This window comes from Lygodium microphyllum, chromosome 6 (genome assembly GCF_053477565.2).
Source record: "Lygodium microphyllum isolate KBCC chromosome 6, Lygodium_microphyllum_v1.1.10, whole genome shotgun sequence".
In the NCBI taxonomy this organism is placed as follows: domain Eukaryota; kingdom Viridiplantae; phylum Streptophyta; class Polypodiopsida; order Schizaeales; family Lygodiaceae; genus Lygodium; species Lygodium microphyllum.
Genome location: NC_141140.1, coordinates 121,996,130 through 122,017,872, shown reverse-complemented (window position 1 = coordinate 122,017,872; position 21,743 = coordinate 121,996,130). Strand labels below are relative to the sequence as shown.

Here is a 21,743-nt window from a genome sequence, read left to right as displayed (position 1 = left end):
ACTCTTACAGGAAAGAGGACTTGTTATAGTTCTTTGAAGGCTCCCAAGCCTGTAGTGTACACTGTAATCTATCATATGCCAAGCTGTTGTGATGATAAGCACTTGACTTAAACTTAAATGGAAGAGACCAAGATGATTATTCTCTACTTTATCTTATCATCTTCCTCAATCTTGGGTATTTTATTAAATTCTTGATGAGTACTGACTGCCAAATGATGTTGAATCCTTGTAAAATTGCCCACATGAAATCTTTCACGTGATTATTCCGAAGTAAAGTAAGCTTTCAATTTTCCTTTTTTAACCTTTTAGCAACACTGGGCAAAGTAGTTAAACCTTTTTTTAAATTGTTGGACTTGATGCTGATTTTCAACCATCTTAGGGCTTCCCATACGGTGATGTGAATATTTTAAAAAAACGAGGGTATACATGTGTATCGTGTATACATTGAAGTAGGTTGTCTGAGGTCTCTTTGGCTATTCAAGAGACAAATGGAACGAGCTTCCTTACTATGATGTGAATGACTTGTGTGCAACATGTGATAAACAACAATTATTTTGTAATTTCTTTTGTTGTCGCTCATACACTATATCACAAGGCTCCTTGGAGTAAAATCAAAATAACTTATCAGAGGTTTTGATCAATTACTTGACTTGATTTCCATTTAAAGTAAATATTATAATTTACAACTTGCATCCAATCAGTAGAGCTTTTAACTTTCCAAGTTACCATTTCTAAAATCCACTTATTTGCGAAATTAATCCTTCTTGGTTATCTATAAGTAAATGACTATGGTATGTCACTACCTCGTGGTGTTATATCTCCAATGCCCTCCTTGCCAAGAGGATGATTCCAGGTTCAATTTGATCCTTGCACTTTGTCAGATACTCTCACGGCTTGCTGGGATGTTGTTTTGGACACTCAATGATACAATTTTGGTGACATTGTTTTTGTTTAATACTCTCTATAGAAAATCTCTTCAGTATTATCATCATAATCTGGGGACTTACTGAAACTACCACAAGCAATGCATTCTGTTGCCAAGGATGCTATGCAATGAATTCCCACATTTTTGTATGAATTCTACATGATTATGAATCATAAATCAGCAGCAATCCCAAATATTTTCCCCTGCAACATACATTGCACTACCAACTGTTGACCACATGGGTCATTATATGCCACTGTTGGCTGTAATTCATGTCTGACGACTAACACACGAACACAAGAAAATAGTCTAAATCCAGCATAGAATATGTAATAGCCAGCAAAGAAACTATGCTGCCCAGCCAAACTATGCTGGTTATGCTTTTGCAAATGTAACACGTTAGGATGCACGGTATGTGCACAGTGCCAGAACAGCCTTCATTTATTTGCATTAAGCAGCCTTGCAAATTGTAAGTGATACAGTTTATTGGAGCAAATATTTTATGCATAAACAAAGAGAAGCAGAAGTTGATCAAACAACTGCCATGGCATCGATATCATCCCAATCATTATGTCCACTCAGCTGAACACACACACGCGTGCACACATGCATGTGCATGCACGCACAAATAATTTCAAGTGCATGCTAATGATTTCCTTTTCTGATATATAAGAAACAGGTGGTGCGATAGCAGATATTTAACATCCCAATCCATCTCACTCACTGTATGTTTCCAATAGCCATACCCATTTCTCAGAATGGCCTGCTTTAAGATTCAATAAGTTTGCTAGATGACAATACTTTGTTGTTTCAAGCCTAACTGGAATGAAAACCTGAAAAAAAAAGGTTTATGGGTTTCATAGCCATGGGCATCAGTACTGCATCAAACAACGAAGTGGCATGTGACTCAACAAAGGAAGATCGAGAAAGCTGTGGATCACTTGAGCAATGGTAAGTTGTTCTCTGAGGTAGATATTAATAAGAAACTTTTACATGCAAAAATTGAACAATATCAAAGAATTAGAGCATACCAATAAATGCTTGTGTCAAAACTACAATAAACAGGTTGCTGAGGCAAGATCATGTATGCATTAACTCCATAGTTCCAAGGCTCCAGCTGGATACTGCTTGTGAGAAATCATCAGGTTTCCTAAAACTTGATAAGGAAAGGATACGTATGATTAGAGAAATAAGCATTTGGCTCGACAACTTACTCTTGAGCTAGCATGTAGAACAATTCTAAACTTACCAGCATATTTGAAACTGTTCAAGTGTGTTCTTCACTTCTGTAGGGACTTCTTACTTATTGCTTGGGAAATTAATATATGTGCTTCATTTCTCATTTGTTGATGTAATGATTTTGTAAAATATCCTTGAATTACCCTGCATAGCTGTCAAATCGTATTATACAAAGCTACTGCCTCAGTGATTCATTGTTTTCTTTATGGATATACGCCGATAGACAAAAACTGAACTATTCTATATTTCTGCACCTTTGTACAGTCATTCCAATGCATCACTGTTGCATGATGATTATACTCTGCGTGTCCCTGCTTGCAGTCATCGACCACTTCTGACCTCTGTGCTTGCAGAATCAGCTTGTCTCTGTGTTAAGTACAAGCTTGAGGAAGCAGAAACAAGGAGATGGAAAGATGTGATCTCGGCATTAACACTCAAAGGCAGTGTCATGCACATATCAATAAAATTGGAGTATAGTACAAGGCCTCATAGACCTGCCTGCAAATCAACCTTGCATCATTTGGTAGCTGCCTTCAAATTGAGAAAGTATGCCAAAACCAGCAAATTCAGTGATGCATGGCACCAGATATGGTACAGTGCAGCAATCAAAAAATTCAATTGAATAGGCATTGCACTTGATTGTGATGCTTCTGCTCTCAAGCGGTTTGTTTTGCTAGCAGAAGAAACTTCTTTGATAAGAAAAGGACTGGAAAAATGTATGACTGCTGTGAATCCAGTTCAAAAAGTCATCAGAGTATTCAAGGCTGTGTCTCTTTCTCCAGCTTGCCATGTTCAACTCTACCCCTGTATCCTTCAAGACCTCCCTCGCACTAGAAAATGCAGGCTTTTTTACAGTTTCCATGTCAACTCCAGATTCATCCTGTAAAACCTCTGTTGCAAGATACATAGCAGGCTGGCCCAGATGATCTTCTATAGAATCCTAACATAGAACCAAATGTTGAACCATAGTTAAGCCCTTCACTCTGCACGTCAGAAATGATAGAATCCACACATAAACCATTTTAGGCACATCACCAGTAGCCATGGACTTCTTACCTCAGAATATTGGCTGCTGCAGGGTTCTTCCTCTTCCTCCTCTTCTTCAAGGGTGATCGGAAGAAAGACTCTCTCATGGTGGGAACCAATGTTTAGTGGGGTTAGAGAGTTCCTGCAAGAACATGTGCAAAAGATTTGCCAAGGTTACATAAAAACTGAATTCTCTTTTTCAGAAATAAAGAGTGCGAACGGAATAGACTATAGGAAGTTTTGAAAAACTGAGCAAGCAATGGCTCTGAATCAAATGCAAAACACAAGATTTGTTAATTGGCCACCCAACTAGTGCATGACGCTGGCTGTGATGTCAATCTGCAACTTTATCTCACTAACTTGAACGAGTGTGAACTCATGAGTTGTGACCATTGACCTTCCCCTTGTTTGTGCCACTACCATTGACTCCCATTTCCCCACCCCTCTCCTGCTTTCACCAACAGCAAGTGACCACCCAACTAGTGAGTGACTGCTGTCTGTGATACCAATCTACAACTCACTTCACTAACTTGGAATATGTGTGACCTCATGACGATTGACCCTCCCCTTGCTTGCTGCCACTGCCACTGACTCCCCTGTCTCCCCACCCGTCTTGCCTTTGCCATCATCAAGAAAATACCTAAAGACATGGAGATCATGGCTGGCAATTCTCACTGTTCAAGCGGATCATTGTCACAAGGCAGCCTGAATGCCGAACTCTAGAGCATCCTATAATCTCTGTCTAGTCCAACTTCGAAGTCCTCATGTTGAGGATGACCATCCTCCTCAACCATAAAAGTAAATACTCGTTCCATGCTAGTTGCAATGACTGCAAGGACGATGCCCCCTTAGGAGAAGAGACCTATCTAGATCTGAGAAGTGTCTGTATCTATTTTCCAGTCAAGAGATACTTTATGTGTCATGGCCTTAATCATAGCTCTGGCACCCTTGAGACATTGTAGTCTCTATCTCTAAATCTCATGAGTAACACCTGAAATGCAAACTTCTCTCCCACTGAGGCAATAACCTGTATAGAGAACTTACCCCAAGAAAAGTTAGTCCTATGTCCAAGATCATGGTCTAACTCTGATCGCAACTAATGATTGAAGAGAAAAGGTTGCCTCCTCTCCTCTTCAACTGAAGTCGGTGATAGCTGGTGGAGGAAAAATGAAATACATCTCGATGTTCTGATGATAGCAGCTGCAAATCTGGCCTCCAACCTAGCCTACGCGTGAACTGAAGAATGCACTACAGGAAATGGTGTACCATATGATCGCAAGACAACTCGGTTGGCGACCACCACTCTTCCTGCTAGTGGAATCTTCACCAGCCTCCAATAGTGGAGGTTCTGTCCGATGCTCAAAAGAAGAGGTGCCGACTGCTGCTCTGAATGACTAACATATCTCAGCGCAGTCCAGCAGGAGGCCCATGTGACATCCTTGTGCGGTCTCGATTCCAGCTGCCTAGGGGCTGCATATCCAAAATCATAGGACTTATGCCAATTAATTAGGGCACCTGCTGCTTTGCAGAATATCTCCATGGCCGGTACAAAGGCCTAAAGTTACTCTCATGGCCGTCTAGGTAAATTGTCATACCATCTGCAAACTGCTACAAAGGAGCTGCTGAGCTCAAGGATGGGCAACCTGATGCCTTTAATACAAGTGGATCTTCTGTCAAGAAAGTGCATCTGCTACAAATAGAAACATTAAGGGGGCTAATGGACAGCCCTGTCTCACTTATCCATGGATGCTGGATCTCTCTCCTCTCACCCTCAAGAAGTTGTAAAAATTGCCTCAAGCAGTGAAGCAGCCACATCTTGATAACAACACAGGCTGTAACATAGAAACCACCTGCACAATAATAAGCCTCTAATCCGACCAACATGACCATGATAAAGAAGTTCAGTTGAAAAGAAAGGCATTTCTAGAGAGCTAGATATGCCTTTGAGATGCAATGGTCACATTCCAATACTATAGGTTTCCTCTGAGTTTTTTGCTGGACCAACTTGCCAACACTTTTTTGAAGGATACATTGAGCCATGGTTTCTTCATATAACCAAATATCTCCTCTGTCGGAAACTAAAACTAATTGCCTATTCCATCCGTAACTATTTTATACTTTCCCTAGATATCTACTTGCACAAGGACGACTACTGAATTAGAAACTTACCTTCTTAGGACAACTCAATGTGGAGTTGGATGCAATGCCTTGTATAAGACCATTCTCTGTGACATTTTGGTAGCTAGCTTCTAAAAAAATGGGATTAAGATATTGGTTTCAAATTCTTGAGGTAAATATTTATGCTTGCTTGACATTCATATATTTGATGCATGATAGTATGAGAGAGTTCACAACAACTAGGTTTACCTGAAATTCAAAGTTTTTACTTTTCCATCTTGTGATACATCTGAAGCCACAGCACTTAATTCAAGCTCTTCTTTCAATCTTACTGAGCTGCATTCAGTGGCATCTTTTGATTTCTCAGGAGATAGCTCGTCCAAAACAGGATGCTTAAGACGGAAGTCCACAGAACTAGTGCTTCTCTGATCAACCATGCTCCCAGCAGAAAGGGACCTTTTAATGGAAATCCTGCACCACAACTACTATATAGCAATTACTTGTGGAAGATAGCAACACAGCTATTATCATATTTAATCTACTTACATTAGGAAAGGATTAAGAAGAAAATTGTGCTGCCCATATATAATGATTAAAGAATTTACACAAGCAACATCTTATACATGTGTTGTCAGAAGATAAAGACTATTGACACCATCATATAAAAACCTGGAAATACAGAATCAAGTCAGGATGATGAATTCTCACTTTTGATTAGTAAATGGACTGTATTCTTCACGTCTGATCTGAAGATGGTTATCAGAGTCTAGTTGCCAAAGTGGAGGTTTACCCAACTCAGGACGATAGTGCCCTAAGAATCTGCACATTGTAGGGCTAAACATTCAGCTTTCAGCCTGGTAAAACACAGAGCTCCTGAAATTGTGTTTAGCTGGGTGGCTTACATATTAATGGCATCTTGTTTTAAGCCATCTGTATATGCATTACTGTAGTGCCGTTGGATTGCTCTCAGAAGATCAAGCGATTGGGTGGCAGCCTTCCACTTGCCTTGCCTGTTGGAAAGAACCTTGATATACAGAAAACTAAGCACGTGTTACTGATAACATCTCAAATCAGAAACAGATGCACATTTTCTACAATTTAGCCCACATAGAGAATAAGTTGTGTTTCTTTACTAACAGTGTTATGTGCGGGTGAGCCTCCGTACTGTAGCGCGAGGGCATCACCCATTTTCTCATACATGTCCATCAACAAAGAGCCACTATTACTGTCTGGTGCAAGTCGGGCTTCATCAGATAAACCCAGAGCATACATCTGTTGACCTAAGGCTGCCAATCCAAATGCATATTGTGCAACATTAGTACGGTCAAGGCAGTCAATACAGTTGGTGCGGAGGACTCCATGCTGTAGACTTTTGTTTCTTCTGATCTTCCCTGAATTTGGTTGGTCTTTGAGCAACTCTTCGTCTGAATCCTTCAGCTCCCTGTCTAACATAAATTTTATTAAAATCCTTGTATCCAAAAAGTATCATCCCAGACAAGTAAAGCAATAAATTATGAGCAGGATTACTAGTGGAAGAAACAATAAATGAAAAATTGGTTATAAATATTGGAGTTAAACACTCAAATAGTAAAACTTCACATTCAGAACCATCAATACTTTCAGACGGTTTTCAAAACCTCACCAAATAAACAAGCCATAATAGAGTACTTTGTTCTTCTGTGAAAAAAGTGGATTATCAGGGAACTAGACTCGTATAAGACCAAGCCTTTTTGGCATTAATAGAGGATTCCAAGCTCAATTGGACATGCAATGCATGTGAGATAGAGCCCATAACTGTTTTAACTCATCGTACACTGCTCAAACAGCAAACTAAACTGGCACAAAATTGTCACTAATGCAGAAACAAAATCCCATGATTCTGAATATGGAAATCAGGAGCTTGACTCCATATAGTGTCTTTGAACTCAAGAAGCATACCTACTTTGATAGAAGTCCAGTATCAATTGGCCTAAGGGTTTCTTTGCCACTATAGTAGAAACCCACTCGATTCAAAGCATCAGTTGTTATGGTTCCAAGAACATCCAGTACATTTGTAGATGCACTGTCAATGTGGACATAAAAGAAACAAGACTACCTTATTCCTCACTTCTTGAGAATAGAGCATATATCAAAAATAATATGTCAACACTGTAAGCATAATCACTCGAGTATAGTTAACTTGTTCCTGAGTTTCAAAAACTCTGTACACACGTTGAATAAAGTGGCCCTACCTCTTAGCAAATCTATGAAAGTCCCATTGTATGAACTTGATGCGATGCTCCTTTGGAAGGTTATGGTTCAGATATGCCACTGCATTGGCAAACTCATGGCAAAGAACTGTTTCACGAGGTTTCTTTTCCACTGTCTGTAAACAAGACAGAAAGCCAATCAAGCTTCATGAGAACTTGGTAGCAGGAGACAAAAACAGATGTTGAGTCCTCAAAGACAACATTAAAAGTACAAGTTTTTTGGCATCTATGCTACATGTACACTTGGAATATTTCAAGCCTCAACCTGGTGACATCCAAGGTGTAGATCTCATCCATGATGTCAGTAGGAATTTAGAGAATTTAGGAGACAGTGTTGCAAAATTTTTCATTTTGTGTATATAAATGCCATGCATTATCATTATTTTCCTTAAGTCGCATAATCTTCTTATGATCCTTATTTCTTCATTTTAGTGGTCTTACTTTTTTCTGTAGGATTCTAGCGTACAAGCACTATTGCTGTTAGGCTGGGGTGAGTTGACAAACAATTAGCTCCAATACTGCTGTTGGAGCCTTTTAGTTTATGTGATTCTCATCTGGTGGAAGTTTTCTTTTTCTGCAACTGTATTTTTCTAGTAAGAAATGAGCAAAGGTCATAGGTATGTCAATTTCTTTTCTCACACAACTCTGCTTCTACATTAAGAAGTTTATGCTCCAAAATTAAAATTCGGCATGTGTTATTTTTCAGCAGTTTGCTTACAGCCCCGAACTATATAAGCATCCCAGCGATGATGTGCTAACTTGAGCTCATAATTGCCAGGCTATGCATTCAAATCTTGCTAGGTGCATCACTTGGTTGGAAACCTATTATGGTATCTTTTTTTGTCTGAGTGCATGCCAGTTGACCCCCCAATAGAGGGGGACCCCGGTTCTATCAGCACCATTGTTCATTCGTCTTGCCAGCTATCCTATCTGCAAATAGAAACAATGCCAGCATGGCTGTAGTTTTGCTCTCTTAGATAATATTTGAGAGAGAGAGAGAGAGAGAGAGAGAGAGAGAGAGAGTGTGTGTGTGTGTGCAAGCAATATAAAGGAATAATCAACGTGGAGCAAATAGAGAAGAAGGAGATGAGAGGGATGCAGTAAAATGAAGGAACAAAACTGACAACCCTGAATGATACATTAGTCCGTCCCTACACACAGTGCCAAGCATCATGAGGGTGCTAGACAGAGGCAAGCGAGGAAGATAATGAGGAGCATTTAATGCAGGTCTGATCTGTCAAAAATGCGATAAATGCTAGACAAAATGTACTAAATGCTGCCTACTTGCCCAGTAATGTCTTCCCTACCCATGCACCTGTTGAACTAAAAATTCATTACCCACTGATTAGCTCTTTTAAAGAGCCTCAAAACAGTAAATTACCAAAAGTTTCATTAATTGGGGAGCGATTCTGGAGAGTTTCTGTGTCCCACATGCAAAACCCTGATTTGGGAGGATTCTCCTTCACCCTCCAGGCATGCAGCCAAGCGCATTCGCATGCCCCATAGCTCTTCTTCTTCATCAGCAACTTCCACACCGAACAAATGCCTGTTCGGTCAGTCGCAGGTTTCCCCATGAGTCTACACCTAGCATCCTGGAAGTGAACAGCCTACACTACAGTGGAGCATGTGGTTCCAAGAAATTGATTGTTTGGAAGGAGCTGCAGCCTGCCCCTATTGCCCAACGGATCAACATCTTACTTCTTCAAGAGCATAAGCTCACCCCCTCCAAGGCCCATCAGGTGGGGAAGGTACTTCCAAGCAGCTCACACACCTACTGGGAGTACTCCATTGGTACCCACGGCACGAGTGAAGGTGTACGCACCTCTATTGGCCCAAGCCTCACTGCCTGTGTGCGAGACCACGGGACGATTGTGGTAGGGAGTGTCCTATGGATTAGACTGGATTTAGGGGACTCATGCCTTGGAGTCCTCAATGTTTATGCTCCTACTGAGGTTAGGGCACGCGGCAAGTTCTGAATGGAGACTGCAGCAGGACTTCCAAAGGTGGACTCTTGGATTGTTGGAGGAGACTTCAACAACCTGGAGGCCTTAGAGGACCACGAGGACAGAGGCAGAGATTACCAGGGTATGGCAGGGGAGGAGTAGGAGGCATGGGAGGTCTTCCTCCTCGTAGTAGGAGCACATGATCCTTGGTGGAACCCAGCTTTTCACGGAGGGAGAGGTTGCTGGACTTCTCTTGGGGATACAGGCGGCTAGGCAGAGCTCTTTTGGAGCGGCTGGACCGGTTCTATGTGGAAGAGTGGGGGTGCTCCAGAGAAGGCCAGGTAGGGTAGTTGGCTGGCACCACTTTGTCTAATCACTGCCCGGTTCTTCTCACACTTGATGCTCCCGCTTCAACCCTTGACACGCAATCCTATAGGATCCCTGACTTGATCTACAGGAGGGAGGAGGTAAGGAGGCAGATTGAGCAGCTCTGGACTAGGGAGTGGGCCAGGGGGGACCAAATCGTAGAGGAGGTTGTAGAGGTCTTAGCCGAGTCCAGCAAGATCTGCCAGGAGGCAGCCCTACAGGCCAGGCACCAGGGTTGGGAGGAGAAGAGAGCACTCCGGCGAGACCTAGCACCCACTCAGAGACTACTCCAGGAGGCACCATGGGATCCCACTCTCCACACGCAGGAGGTGTGCACACGGGCAGCCCTCGTTGGTCTTGAGGACAGGCTCTCTGAGTTCTCCTTCCGAATCTCAGCAACCTTTTGGGCGTGGAAGGGAGACACGATGTGCAGGGAGTTTTTTTAGGTGCATTAGCCTTGCACCTCAGGAGATCAGATTCACAGCCTCCGTGATCAGTACGGGAGAATTCGCTCTAGCCCAAATGAGGTGATGGAGATTGCCACTGACTTCTACAGATAGCTTTTTCAGCAGAAGGCAATCTCAGCCAGAGTACAACACTGTAGACAGCAGGTTTGGGATTGCATTCCGTCCCTTGTCACAGAGGAGATGGGACGCTCCCTCCTAGACCCCTTCATAGAGAAGGAGCTAGCTGAGGCCTTCCATGCACACGATGGGTAAAAATGCTCATAAGAGGATGGTCTTTCTAAGGCCTTCTTCACTACCTACTGGGAGGTGGTGAAGAACCCCCTACTACTAGCCTTTCAAGAGATTTTCAGCTCAGGACAGATACTAGGGAGTTTATCGGCAGGTCTTGTCAATCTCCTTCCCAAAGGGGGAGACCCGTTGGAGCTATCCCAGTGGAGACTGATCACCTTGTTATTAGTGGCCCATAAGGCACTGGCCAAGATGATCGGTAGTCGACTCCGCCCCGTGCTTCCACATCATTCATGACACTCATATAGGTTTTGTCCATGATAGGAGCATCCTAGACAATGTCTTCACATTTTTCGAGGCGACCGAGTGAGGTCAGCACAATGGTCAGGGATTGGCAGTACTCCTAGATTTTGAGAAGGCCTATGACAGGGTTAACTAGGACTTCTTAGAGGGCACCATGGCAAGGTTGGGCTTCCCCCAGGCATGGATTAGTGGGGTTTTTGCACTTTATAGATCGGCCACTAGCAGGGTTCTCATTGGTGGCAAGAGGGGGGAGGAGTTTCGGCTAGAGAGATCTATCCAAAAAGACTGTCCTCTTGCCCTGTATCTTTTCTTACTCTTTGCTGAGGCGATGTCCTACTTCCTCCGCTCACGTGTGAGCGGGCTACATGGCCCTCGACTTCTGGTGAGGGAGGAGACTGAGCTACTAGACTCAAAGTATGCAGATGATACCACTCTTTATGTAGAGGATGATGAACTAATGTTGAAGAGAGTGAGACTAGCTCTGGAGGTATTTTGCACTGCAGTTGGAGCGAAAATCAATTGGCAAAAGTCGGTTGGTTTTCTTACAGATCCAAACTCTAGCACGGAGTGGGGTGTCCACTTGGGGTTCAGATGGGTGAGCAGGGGACAAACCCGTTTGATATCTAGGGTTCCAGGTGGGACTCGATATCACTCCTACCCACTAGCAGTTTCTTCCAGTTCTCGACTCTATTAGGCGGAAGCTAATCTACCGGAGCATAGTCCGCCTTTCCTTAGCATGCCGAGCCCTAGTAGTCAACCAGCTCCTCCTAGTGACGGCTTGGTACACTGCCTCTTGTTGGTGCTTCTCCTCATCTTGTGTGGTTCAGCTTCGCTGCCTAGTGCAGAATTTTCTCTGGGCTGCTGGCTCAGACGGTTCCAAGGATTTTCGGGCCAAGGTGGCGTAGGCAACCATCATCCAACATCGGTTTGAGGGAGGGCTTAGGATCATCGACCCAGAGTTCCAAAGCCTAGCCCTTTTGGGCAAGCTAGTGGTCCGTGGTCTCACACCACGTACAGGCCTGAAAAGTCCTTCTGCAGGAGGGTCTCAAGGAGTGTAGAGGCTTGGCGGTGGGTAGAGGCCATCCTTGAGATGGATCTTCACAACTTCCCAGATTACGCCACCCAAATTTTCCTTCACAACTTATTTCAAGTGTGGCAGGGCCTTCGCAAGAAGGCCCTAGTTTAGAGGCCCGTAGGATGTTAGGAGGAGATAGATCGCCAACCGCCCGATGGTCTGGAATCCCCAAGTCAGAGATCAGGACGGGATACAGATTGGTGAGCGCCACCACATCCAGTAGACTGGTTGGGAGGTTGGCCCAGCTCGTACTATCAGGACGTGGTGGGAGGTGTACAAGATGGTAAATTAGGAGGTGTTGCAATGGGCATCAAGTTGTCAGTGAGGAGTTGAGGTGAGGAGGAGGGAGATTGACTCAACGATCCCTCAAGAGTGGCTAGACCCTCTGATCTGAGAGCCGGTGAAGTCTGGTGAGGTGTGGGCTGCTAGATTCTCACTGGCAGGTATTCCCTTATAGGTGGCAGGTAGAGTGGATGGTACCCCCTATGGGACTTTCTTCACCATGCAGAATGGGGGGCGGTTGGTTCTTGACAGAGGGCAGTATGAGGAGATTGGTGTCCTTCCTTGGAGGAGGATTCGTGTGGTTGGACTCTAGGGGAAGACCTGGCAACTATACCCTTATGTGCCCTGGGAGGAGTTTCGGGAGTGGCGCCGTTGGATATGGGAGAGCAGGCTACTTGATGAGCTGGATTGGGACCTTGGAGAGTGGCTATGGTCAGCCACTGCAATTGCCAAGAAGCCTCTAAGATTCTTGGAATACACAGCCAGGATTGGTAGACATGTACTGATACAGGAGGACATGGATTGGACACCTTCCGTCAGACTTTCTGGCATCGTCTGTGGGATAGCTGGAGGTCGAGGAGGGTATCATATTTCCTTTGGCTTTTGGCACATGGAGGTCTAGTTGTTGGGAGTTGGTTGGCTCAGATGCAGCAGGATGGAGGTTGCAAGCACTACCCACAGCAGTACACTTGGAAACTCCAAAGCATTGCCTCTGGTCTTGCGAGGCGGCACAGCTCGTATGGAGAGGAGCCTGCCATATTCTCTGCCGTGTGGCACCCAGCCTTGGATGTATCTCGTGGGGGCCTTTTTGCTAGCAAGCAATTAGCCAGGGCCATCACCTTTTGTATGAGGCCGTGATGCAGGACACGATTTTTCTCATCGAGGCTAGGTCTTGTGCAACGGTCAGCTTGGAGGCTTTACCCAACCGCCAAGTATTGGATCCCACAGTAGAGCGCTCAAAGGTATGGGAGATCATAGGGAGTCTCACAGGATGGCACATTCGGAAGGCACAGTATTAGGTGGTTTTTGGCGGGGAGTGCCTTTCAGTATATGTGACTTTGGCAGAGCTTTGGACCTCCATCATCCACTCCCTCCACAGCCGTTGGGACTAGGTGCAGGGCAAGTCTCGAGCTCGTCAGGAGCTCCATCTTCACTTTCTGCTCACTTGGGGTGGCCATGACCTGTTCTTCATGATGCAGGCAGGCAACCCCAGATGGCAATACACCCCCCCCTCCATGGCTTCTTGCCCCCATCCCTCCCAAACCACCTTGAGAGGCTTGTATACATAATGGATTTGCGATTAGCATCAGCTCCAACTAGTCTGTTGAGCACGTGCACTTTGTTGTAATCAGCCTTCTAAGTAATATAATTAGCCACATTTTACTTGCAAAAAAAATTGAGGGTCCATTCGACCTCGCACGACAAAGAATGATTTGTCCCATCTAGCTTTTTGGAAGTGGAAAGGGAGGAGACGGGCATCTGTACAAGTAGTGCCATAATAGCAAATCGTGGATTCAAATGCTATGGAAGGGGAGAATATGGAGACAATAATATGGTGATCATGAAGGGAGCGAAAATGCCAGTCTTCTCAAACTTGGTCGTCACTCTGCGACAATCCTTGTGATCTCAATCCATGCAATCCTACAAATTGTACTAGTCTCCCATCTATATCCTTTGAAACTACCCGAAAAAAACAAGAAAACCTTGCTGTTGCTGATGAAAAAGACCTGAAAAGGATGACATCAGCCTGCAAAGGTCCCCCTCAACTGCTATATGACAGATCTATGATAACATCAATAATAAATTTGAGGAAAAAACAGGGAAGATTTGTCAAAATGCTGCTGTAGGAAGATGCCTAGCTGCAAATGTAGGGTGTGCTGGGACAGAAAATGCAGCTTGCAAGGGGCTGGTTCTGATTGGTACAGCATGAAAACACCTTGTTGGAGGCAAACACAGCCTGGTCTGCTCCTCAAATGATGATGCCAGCAGTCTGAAATGGCCACCCAGCACATTGATGGTACTTCCCAGTAAACTACAGCAGAAAAGAAGGCTCCTCTTCGATCAGATCCAGCTCCCACCAAAGTGAATCACACAACATGAGAGTGTGCAACAGAAAGTAACAATGAGCACGCAGTGAATACAGGAGGAGGTGTAATATTTCCACACAATTAAAAATTAGTTAGTTAGTTCGAAAGTTAGTTAGTCAATTAATAAGTTAGTAAGATTACTAACTAAAGTAAAAACTAACTAATGTTAATAATTAACGATCTTGATTTAATTAAAAATATATTTTTTAAAAACCGAGAGTCGTAATCTGACATCTTTCTCGGATTGATAAGGACCGTAGCCACCCTTCACGGAAGTTACAATGTGAACGAGAGTTATGAGCTATATTAATCACTAGTGTTAATGTGTATAGTATGGATGGTCCAAAAATATTAGATTTTGGATAAAACTAGCATATTTTAGATATTTTAGATATTATCCTAAAAAGATATGGAGATTTCTAGAACTGGATGTCATATTTTAAAAAAAAGCAAGTGATGTTTTAGTTGGTTTTGGAGATTTTATTAAAAAGCAAAAAAAAAGAAGAGAGATTGGCGAAATCACGCACGCCGTGATCGCAGTTTGCAGGCAGTAGACAGTACTTCGAATAGGGAGAAAAAGAAGAAGTAATCTGAAAGATTTTTAACCAAGTGTCTTGGAAATTTACCCCCCTTTCGGAGCCAGTGGAACCATCAGATTTATGATTTGAGTATCAGATCACTGATTTTTCTAAGATTCCTTTTACAAAGAGTTCTTTTTCTCAGCCATAGCCCCTCTTCTCTAATTCACTAAAAATATGAGGCATGGGGAGGCACAAGGGAGCACAAGGAGACCCCGAGAGGCTACGAGAGAGAGGTAGAAGGATACCCCTCCAAGAGATTGCAAGAAGGAGCTTGAGAGAAAAAAGAAAGAAAGAAAGAAAGATATATTAACGTCTACATAAGGCCAATGTGGCCTATGAGACAAAATCCAGAGTGCATCCATGTCTAATGTCATCTCATCAGTAAGGTAAAGATAACATTTCAAGTAAGTGGGTGGCCTATGAAACAATACTGAAAATAACTATACGATGGGGCTATACTAGGGTTGAACCATGTGTAGTGTTGCTCCATCGATAGAAAAGAAAAGGAAAGGAAAGGAGAACCAGATCTGATTTAGCCATGTACAAAAGTGTGGTGGAGACTATGGACTATAGCTGGTCTCAAGATCGGCACATGATCTCAGCTATGATGCGGTCCCTAGCTGCTTCACTGATATGCCTGGTGGTGAGTCTGCGATGTCTCGTGATAATGGCTCTAATCCGACTCTGATATGGCCTCCTCAGACGTGGTCCTGGTAGACGAGGTCGTCGTGCTCGATGAAGGGAAATGGCTCTATCCAATGTGACTCCACGGTGTAGCCTGTAAGGTGTCTAGCGGGGTGGCTCTGTCCCTGCTAGGCTGGTAGTATCAGTAGGGTCGGCTCTATAGAAGAAGTCTGTTATTGCTCTTTGTGAGTGTCCCTCTGGGTGAGCTGGCCTTTAGTTTCGCAGTAGTGCAGTTCGGCACCTCTCGAGCTCCAAAAGGAAGAGACCTAGGCATCTCTGGTCCTCGTACTCCATGACACGACGAAGGGGTCCAAATCCATTCCGGAAGAGATAATGGTACCATCCTCGTGTGTCATAGTATACTCTGCATCTGCATATGTAGTGCTCCTCCGTCTCAAGCTCTCGACCACAAAGCTGGCAAGTCCTATTCTGTGCTAGGGTATTTGTCCATCTGCCTGTCTCCATCTGGAGCCTATGTGAGGAGGTGTGAATCTGTCCGATAGCAACCCGTACGCTATGTGAGAGATGGGTGTCCATATATGCTGGCGGAATAGTGAAACCATCATCAGAGAGGCATAAGAAATGACTCCTGTAGAACTCCATCCTCGATCCTAGAGGGAGTGGTGGGTGGATCCATGTCCTTGCCATCTCAATCCTCAAGATATCAGCTCTGATCACCGGTTCAACTCTGATCGGCTGAGAGAAAGTGTAGGGCAGTCAAGGCTATAATCCCAAGGTGGAAGACGGTCAATATCCAAACCATGTAGGCTCATCCAAATAGCCATCTGTGAAAACCAACAGTTCTTCTTGCGTCCTGTTGCTAGTTGTCTAGATATGATTAGTGCCAATCTAGAGTATCTATGGCGTGGAAGTTCCCATAATCTGTGCCAAAACGTCACTGCCCTGAAGAGTGCCTCCATGACTATGAGTGTTGCCCCTAGCTCTGCTCTGACAATGGGGTGTGGGGTGGAGGGCTTACTCCTAATCATGCGTGCTATCATCATGATCAATGGCCTTTCCATGCTATCCCAGCCATCATAATAATCCCTGTCTTTATCTCTACAAAAGATGTGTAAAGCATCTAGATGGCACTGCAAACCCTTCGGTGAATTTGAAATGAGAACAATATCATCTGCATATAGTAATATCGGTATCAACACCCCTGCCAGGTTGGCTCCAGCTCCTCCTCGTCGGTCCATGTGATCAGACACTTCATCTATGTATAGACCAAACAATGTGGGTGAAAGTGGACATCCTTGTTTCACTCCTATAGTACTGTCAATCCTCTCTGATAGCCCCCCAGGTGCTCGTACATGACCTGTCACTGCCTCATATAATGCATAGACACCCCATCGTATACTCTCTGGTACTTCAATGTCCTGCAATCTCTGCATGATGCATGTACGAGGCACTGTATCAAAAGCTTTGCGAAAGTCTACAAAGCAACAATAGATCCTCTTGTCTTGGGCTCGACCCTCCTCAATAATGGCTCTAAGTGTGAGAATATGGTCCGGTGTGGTATATCCTCGTCTGAAAATTGCCTGTCCTTGTGCTCTCTTGCCTTGCATTTCAGCCCACTCACTAAGTTCATGCTCCAATATAGATCCATATATCTTGGCCAAAGAATGACCGATCATGATAGTCTTGTAGTTGCTAAGAATCAGGGGATCACCACTTTTAAATAGCGGAATTATAGTATTGTCTGACCAACTCATAGGGAAACCTTCACATACTGCTCTATTGAATATATGTGATAATATGGGTGCTAATATGTCACCAGCATGTGAGAAATGTTCTACTACTAGTCCATCCTCATCCTATGCCCTCCCATTTTGTAATCTATAGATTGCATCCCTAACCATTTTCCATGTGAAGAAAGACCACTGTGTTGGTCTACAAGCTTGTGGGGGCTGCATAGGTAGCTGTCCTGGTAGGTCATACAACTGTCTCCCATAGTCAAGCCAAGCATTTGGTGATGTAATCTGTATGGGGGGCTGTCTTTCATGAAACATCTTCCATGCGCTCTTGCTGTCATGGCCCAAAAATAGCTGATATATCTATGCTTCTGCTTTCGTTAGGTAGTCTCGTTTCTTCTTCCGCACAAGGCGTTTGAAGAACGCCTTTGCTTGGTGATGTGTTTGAGTGCGTAGCTCCACTTCCCTCTGTAAGCGAGCTCGGGTGACTCTACACTCATCATCATACTAGCTATTTTGGGGAGCAATAGATCGTGTGGGTCTACATCGGGGCAAGGTGTGTGGGAATGCATACATGGCTGATCCATGTATGGCCTCTACTAAATCCCTTGTACATTCTTCCAACGATCTACTCAAGTCCAATGTATGTAAACTGGTCTGTAGAGAACCACTGTAGAGAGAGAGAGAGAGAGAGAGAGAGAGAGAAAGAGAGAGGAATTTCCTTGAGAGGCTGCAAGGAAGAAAGTTAGCTCAAATTCCTCCTATCTCAGTCTTCGACTGAGCCACCTTCTCTTACGCTCTTCCATCTCAAAATCTATTCCTTCCTTATCTCTCGAATCTACTTGTGGACAATGGCCCCCAAGCGAAGAATGTCGCGTGCGGATGGCAATTCTATACAACCAGCAATGAAGCTTTGGACGAAGGCATTACTATCAATCCAATTGCAGTACCGGTCGTAAGTAATGTATTTCTAAATTGATAGATGCTTGCTTTGATTCTCATATGAGATACATTTGACCCTATACTACGATGCACGAGTATAGATCATCAAAAATGATAAATTTCATCTCACATATTCGAAAGATGGAGCTTGCAAAGTGCATGTATCAAGGAAAGGTAATTGCACCTAGAATCATATGACTTATTCGTTGATAGAGCAATTACAAGGAAGAATTGGTTAGGGATTATGAATGGTATAATTGTAAAAAGAATGACATTAAAATTTTTTACATACAAGTGTTAAGTAAATTTTACATAGAATCGCTCTTTGATCCCAACGGAAAGAGCAAATATGCGATGGAATTGTTATTGCATCTATTCTTGTATTGTTTGGGAAAAATACAATTAGTTTTTGTTGGTTGATCAAACAACACCCTAAATGCTTATACATTCAATTGATTGTTGGATTGTGGTTCGGATGATTACTCCAAGTGCTTGTGATTGATGGTAAATTCATGGTGGGGGTCTGTAATGACAAGTTTTTTTTTTTTGCAGATAAAGTGTGGCTAATTATATTACTTCAAAAAAAAAAACCCTAAATACAAAGAAGTGCTCATACTCAGTAGACCAAGCTGGAGCTGGTGAAAGTCACAGATACATCATATATACAAGTCTCTCAAGGCGGTCTGGGGGGGATAGGGGCAAGAAGCCATGGAGGGGGGGGGTGTGTATCACCATCTGGGGCTACCTGCCTGCATCACGAAGAACAGGTCCTGGCCGCCCCAAGTGCGCATGAAATGACCTTGGAGCTCCTGACGAGCCCTGGACTCGCCCTGCACCTGATCCCATTGGCCTCGAAGGGAGTGGATGATGGAGGTCCAAAGCTCTGCAAAGGTCGCCTGTATTGAAAGTCTCTCTCCGCCGAAAGCCACCTGACACCGCGCCTTCCAGATATACCAACTAGTAAGACTCCCTATGATTTCCCATACCTCAGAGCAGTCTATTGTGGGCTTCAGTACCTGGCGGATGAGTAGAGCCTCTAAACCCACTACTGCACACAACCCTGCCTTGATAATGAATATCGTATCCTGCATCCTGGCCTCATACAAAAGGTGATGGCCCTGGCTGACCGCCTGCCAACAGAAAGCACCCCAAGAGATACATCCAAGGCTGGGTGCTATGCGGCGCACGATGCGGCATACTCCTCTCCACACGAGCTGTGCCGCCTCACACGACCAAAGGCAGTGCTTTGGGGTTTCCATAGACTGTTGTGTGTACCACTTACAAACTCCCTCCTTCTGCATCTGGGCAAGCCAGCTTCCCACCGCCGAGCCTCCGTGTGCCACCAGCCATAAAAAATACGATACCCTCCTTGGCCTCCAGCTGTCCCATAGGCCACGCCAGAAGGTCCATCGGAACGGCTCCGTGATGCTGTGCTTCGCCCAATGCCTGCTACATGACAGCGCCCAATCCATGTCCTCCTACATCAGTACGTGTCTGCTAATCCTGGTGGTGTACTCCAGGAACCTCGGTGGCTTCTTGGCGACCGCAGTGGCCGGCCAAAGCCACTCTCCCAGATTCCACTCCAACTCATCAAGTGGACTTCCTTCCAAGATCCAGAGGCGCCACTCTCTGAGCTCCTACCAAAAGACCAAAGGGTCTAGCCGCCATGTCGTCCCCAAAGGCCAACCACCCGGATCCTCTTCTATGAAAGGACAGTTATCCCCTCATCCTGCTGCCCTTTGTCAAGAGCCAGACGCCCCCCCTCCTGCACTGTGAAAAAGGTCCCAAGTGGAGCGCCACCAACTCTTCCTGCCACCTGTAGGGGGATGTTTGCTGGTGAAAGCCTAGTGGCCCATACCTCCCCGGGCTCTATCGGCTCTCGGATCGGGGAAGCAAGCCACTCTTGAGGTATCACTGCATCTATCTCCCTTCTCCTCAGCTTCACTCCTTGCTGGCAGCCTGATACTTGCTTCAGCACCTCCTCGTCCGCCATCCTGTACACCTCCCGCCATGTCCTGATGGTACGAACCGGGCCAGCCTCCCAACCAGCCCACTGGATGTGGGGGCGCTCGACAATCTGTGCCCCTTCCCAGTCCCTGACCTAGGGGTTCCAAATCACCAGCTGACGGTTTATCTCCTCCTGGCAGCCTAGGGGGCTCTGGATTAGGGCCTTACAGAGACCCTGCCACACGCGGAGCAAGCTGCGTAGGAAGGGTGATCTAGGCTGACGTGAAGATCCATCTCAGGGACGGCCTCCACTCACCGCTAAGCCTCGGTCTACAGTCCTGAAGACCCTCCTACAATAGGACCTTCCAGGTCTGCCCTCCCGGTGTGAGGCCATACTCTAATACTCTGGGTCTATGATCCCAAGCCCTCCCTCTGACCGATGTCATATAATGGTCGCCCACACCACCTTGGCCCTGGAATCCCTGGAGCCGTCTGACCCGGACCAAAGGAAATTCTGCGCTAGGTGGTGAAGCTGCATTACGCAGGAGGAGGAGAAGCACCAATACGAGGCGATGTACCAGGCCATCACTAGGAGGACCTGGTTAACTACCAGGGCTCGACCGGCTAGTGAGAGGTGAGCTGTGCTTCAGTAGGTCAGCTTCCTCCGAATAGAATCAAGGACTGGAAGAAACTGCTGGGCGGGAGTGATGTCGAGTCCCACCTAGAACCCTAGGTACCGGACGGTCTATCCTCTGCTCACCCATCTAAATCCCAGGTGGACGCCCCACTCCGTGCTAGAGTCCGGATCTGTGAGAAAACCAACCGACTTTTGCCAGTTGATTTTTTCTCCCGCTGCAGAACAAAACACCTCAAGAGCAAACCTCACTCTCTCCAGCATCAACTCATCGTCCTCTATGTAGAGCGTTATATCATCTGCATACTCTGAGTCTAACAACTCGGTCTTCCTCTTACTGGAAATCGAAGGCTACGTAAACCGCTCACACGTGACCTGAGGAAGTGAGACATCGCCTCTGCAAAGAGAAGGAACAGGTACGGGGCCAGGGAGCAGCCGTGTCGGACCGATCTCTCCAGCCGAAACTCCTCCCCTCGCCTCCCTCCTATGAGAACCCTGTTGGTAGCCGATCTGTAAAGTGCGGAGACCCCGGAAATCCAAGCCTGGGGGAAACCCAACCTCACCATGGTGCCTTCTAGGAAATCCCAGTCCACCCTGTCATAGGCTTTCTCAAAATCCAAGAGTAGTACGGCCAGTCTCTGCCCACTGTATTGGGTCCACTCTGTCGCCTCAAAGAAGGTGAATACATTGTCCAGGATGCTCCTATCCTGGAAAAAGCCTGTCCGTGTGTCATGGATGATGTCTGGAAGCAGGGGGCCTAGTCGCCTACCAATCATCTTTGCCAATGCCTTATAGGCCACTAACAATAAGGTGATCGGTCTCCACTGGGAAAGCTCCAACCAGTCTCCCCCTTTGGGAAGAAGACTGATAAGGCCTGCTGATAGACTCCCTGGCATCTGTCCTGAAGTGAAAATCTCCTGAAAGGCCATCAATAGGGGGTCCTTCACTTCCCA

The 21,743-nt window shown here is 45.2% G+C and overlaps 1 protein-coding gene across 11 annotated transcripts in view; it reads right to left on the bottom strand.

Annotated features, from left to right (window-relative positions):
* Nucleotides 1-687: 687 nt before the first annotated feature.
* The window catches only part of LOC148035057 (phosphatidylinositol-3-phosphatase SAC1-like), a 78,528-nt gene continuing 57,472 nt past the window's right edge, over nucleotides 688-21,743 (bottom strand). Inside the window, exons 8-17 of one of the 11 annotated variants that reach the window (XM_087679955.1) lie at nucleotides 7,540-7,673; nucleotides 7,251-7,370; nucleotides 6,446-6,749; nucleotides 6,211-6,332; nucleotides 6,017-6,127; nucleotides 5,558-5,779; nucleotides 3,221-3,332; nucleotides 2,175-3,104; nucleotides 1,957-2,075; nucleotides 689-1,758 (exon numbers count right to left, since the gene is read on the bottom strand). In XM_087679955.1, the coding sequence (XP_087536081.1) occupies nucleotides 2,838-3,104; nucleotides 3,221-3,332; nucleotides 5,558-5,779; nucleotides 6,017-6,127; nucleotides 6,211-6,332; nucleotides 6,446-6,749; nucleotides 7,251-7,370; nucleotides 7,540-7,673 (1,392 nt within the window). In that variant the 3' untranslated portion in view covers nucleotides 689-1,758; nucleotides 1,957-2,075; nucleotides 2,175-2,837. Of the gene's footprint in view, nucleotides 2,082-2,174; nucleotides 3,105-3,220; nucleotides 3,333-5,557; nucleotides 5,794-6,016; nucleotides 6,128-6,210; nucleotides 6,333-6,445; nucleotides 6,750-7,250; nucleotides 7,371-7,539; nucleotides 7,674-21,743 lie in introns of those variants that run through there. The other 10 variants (XM_087679954.1, XM_087679953.1, XM_087679950.1 and 7 more) reach the window with 10 other exon arrangements.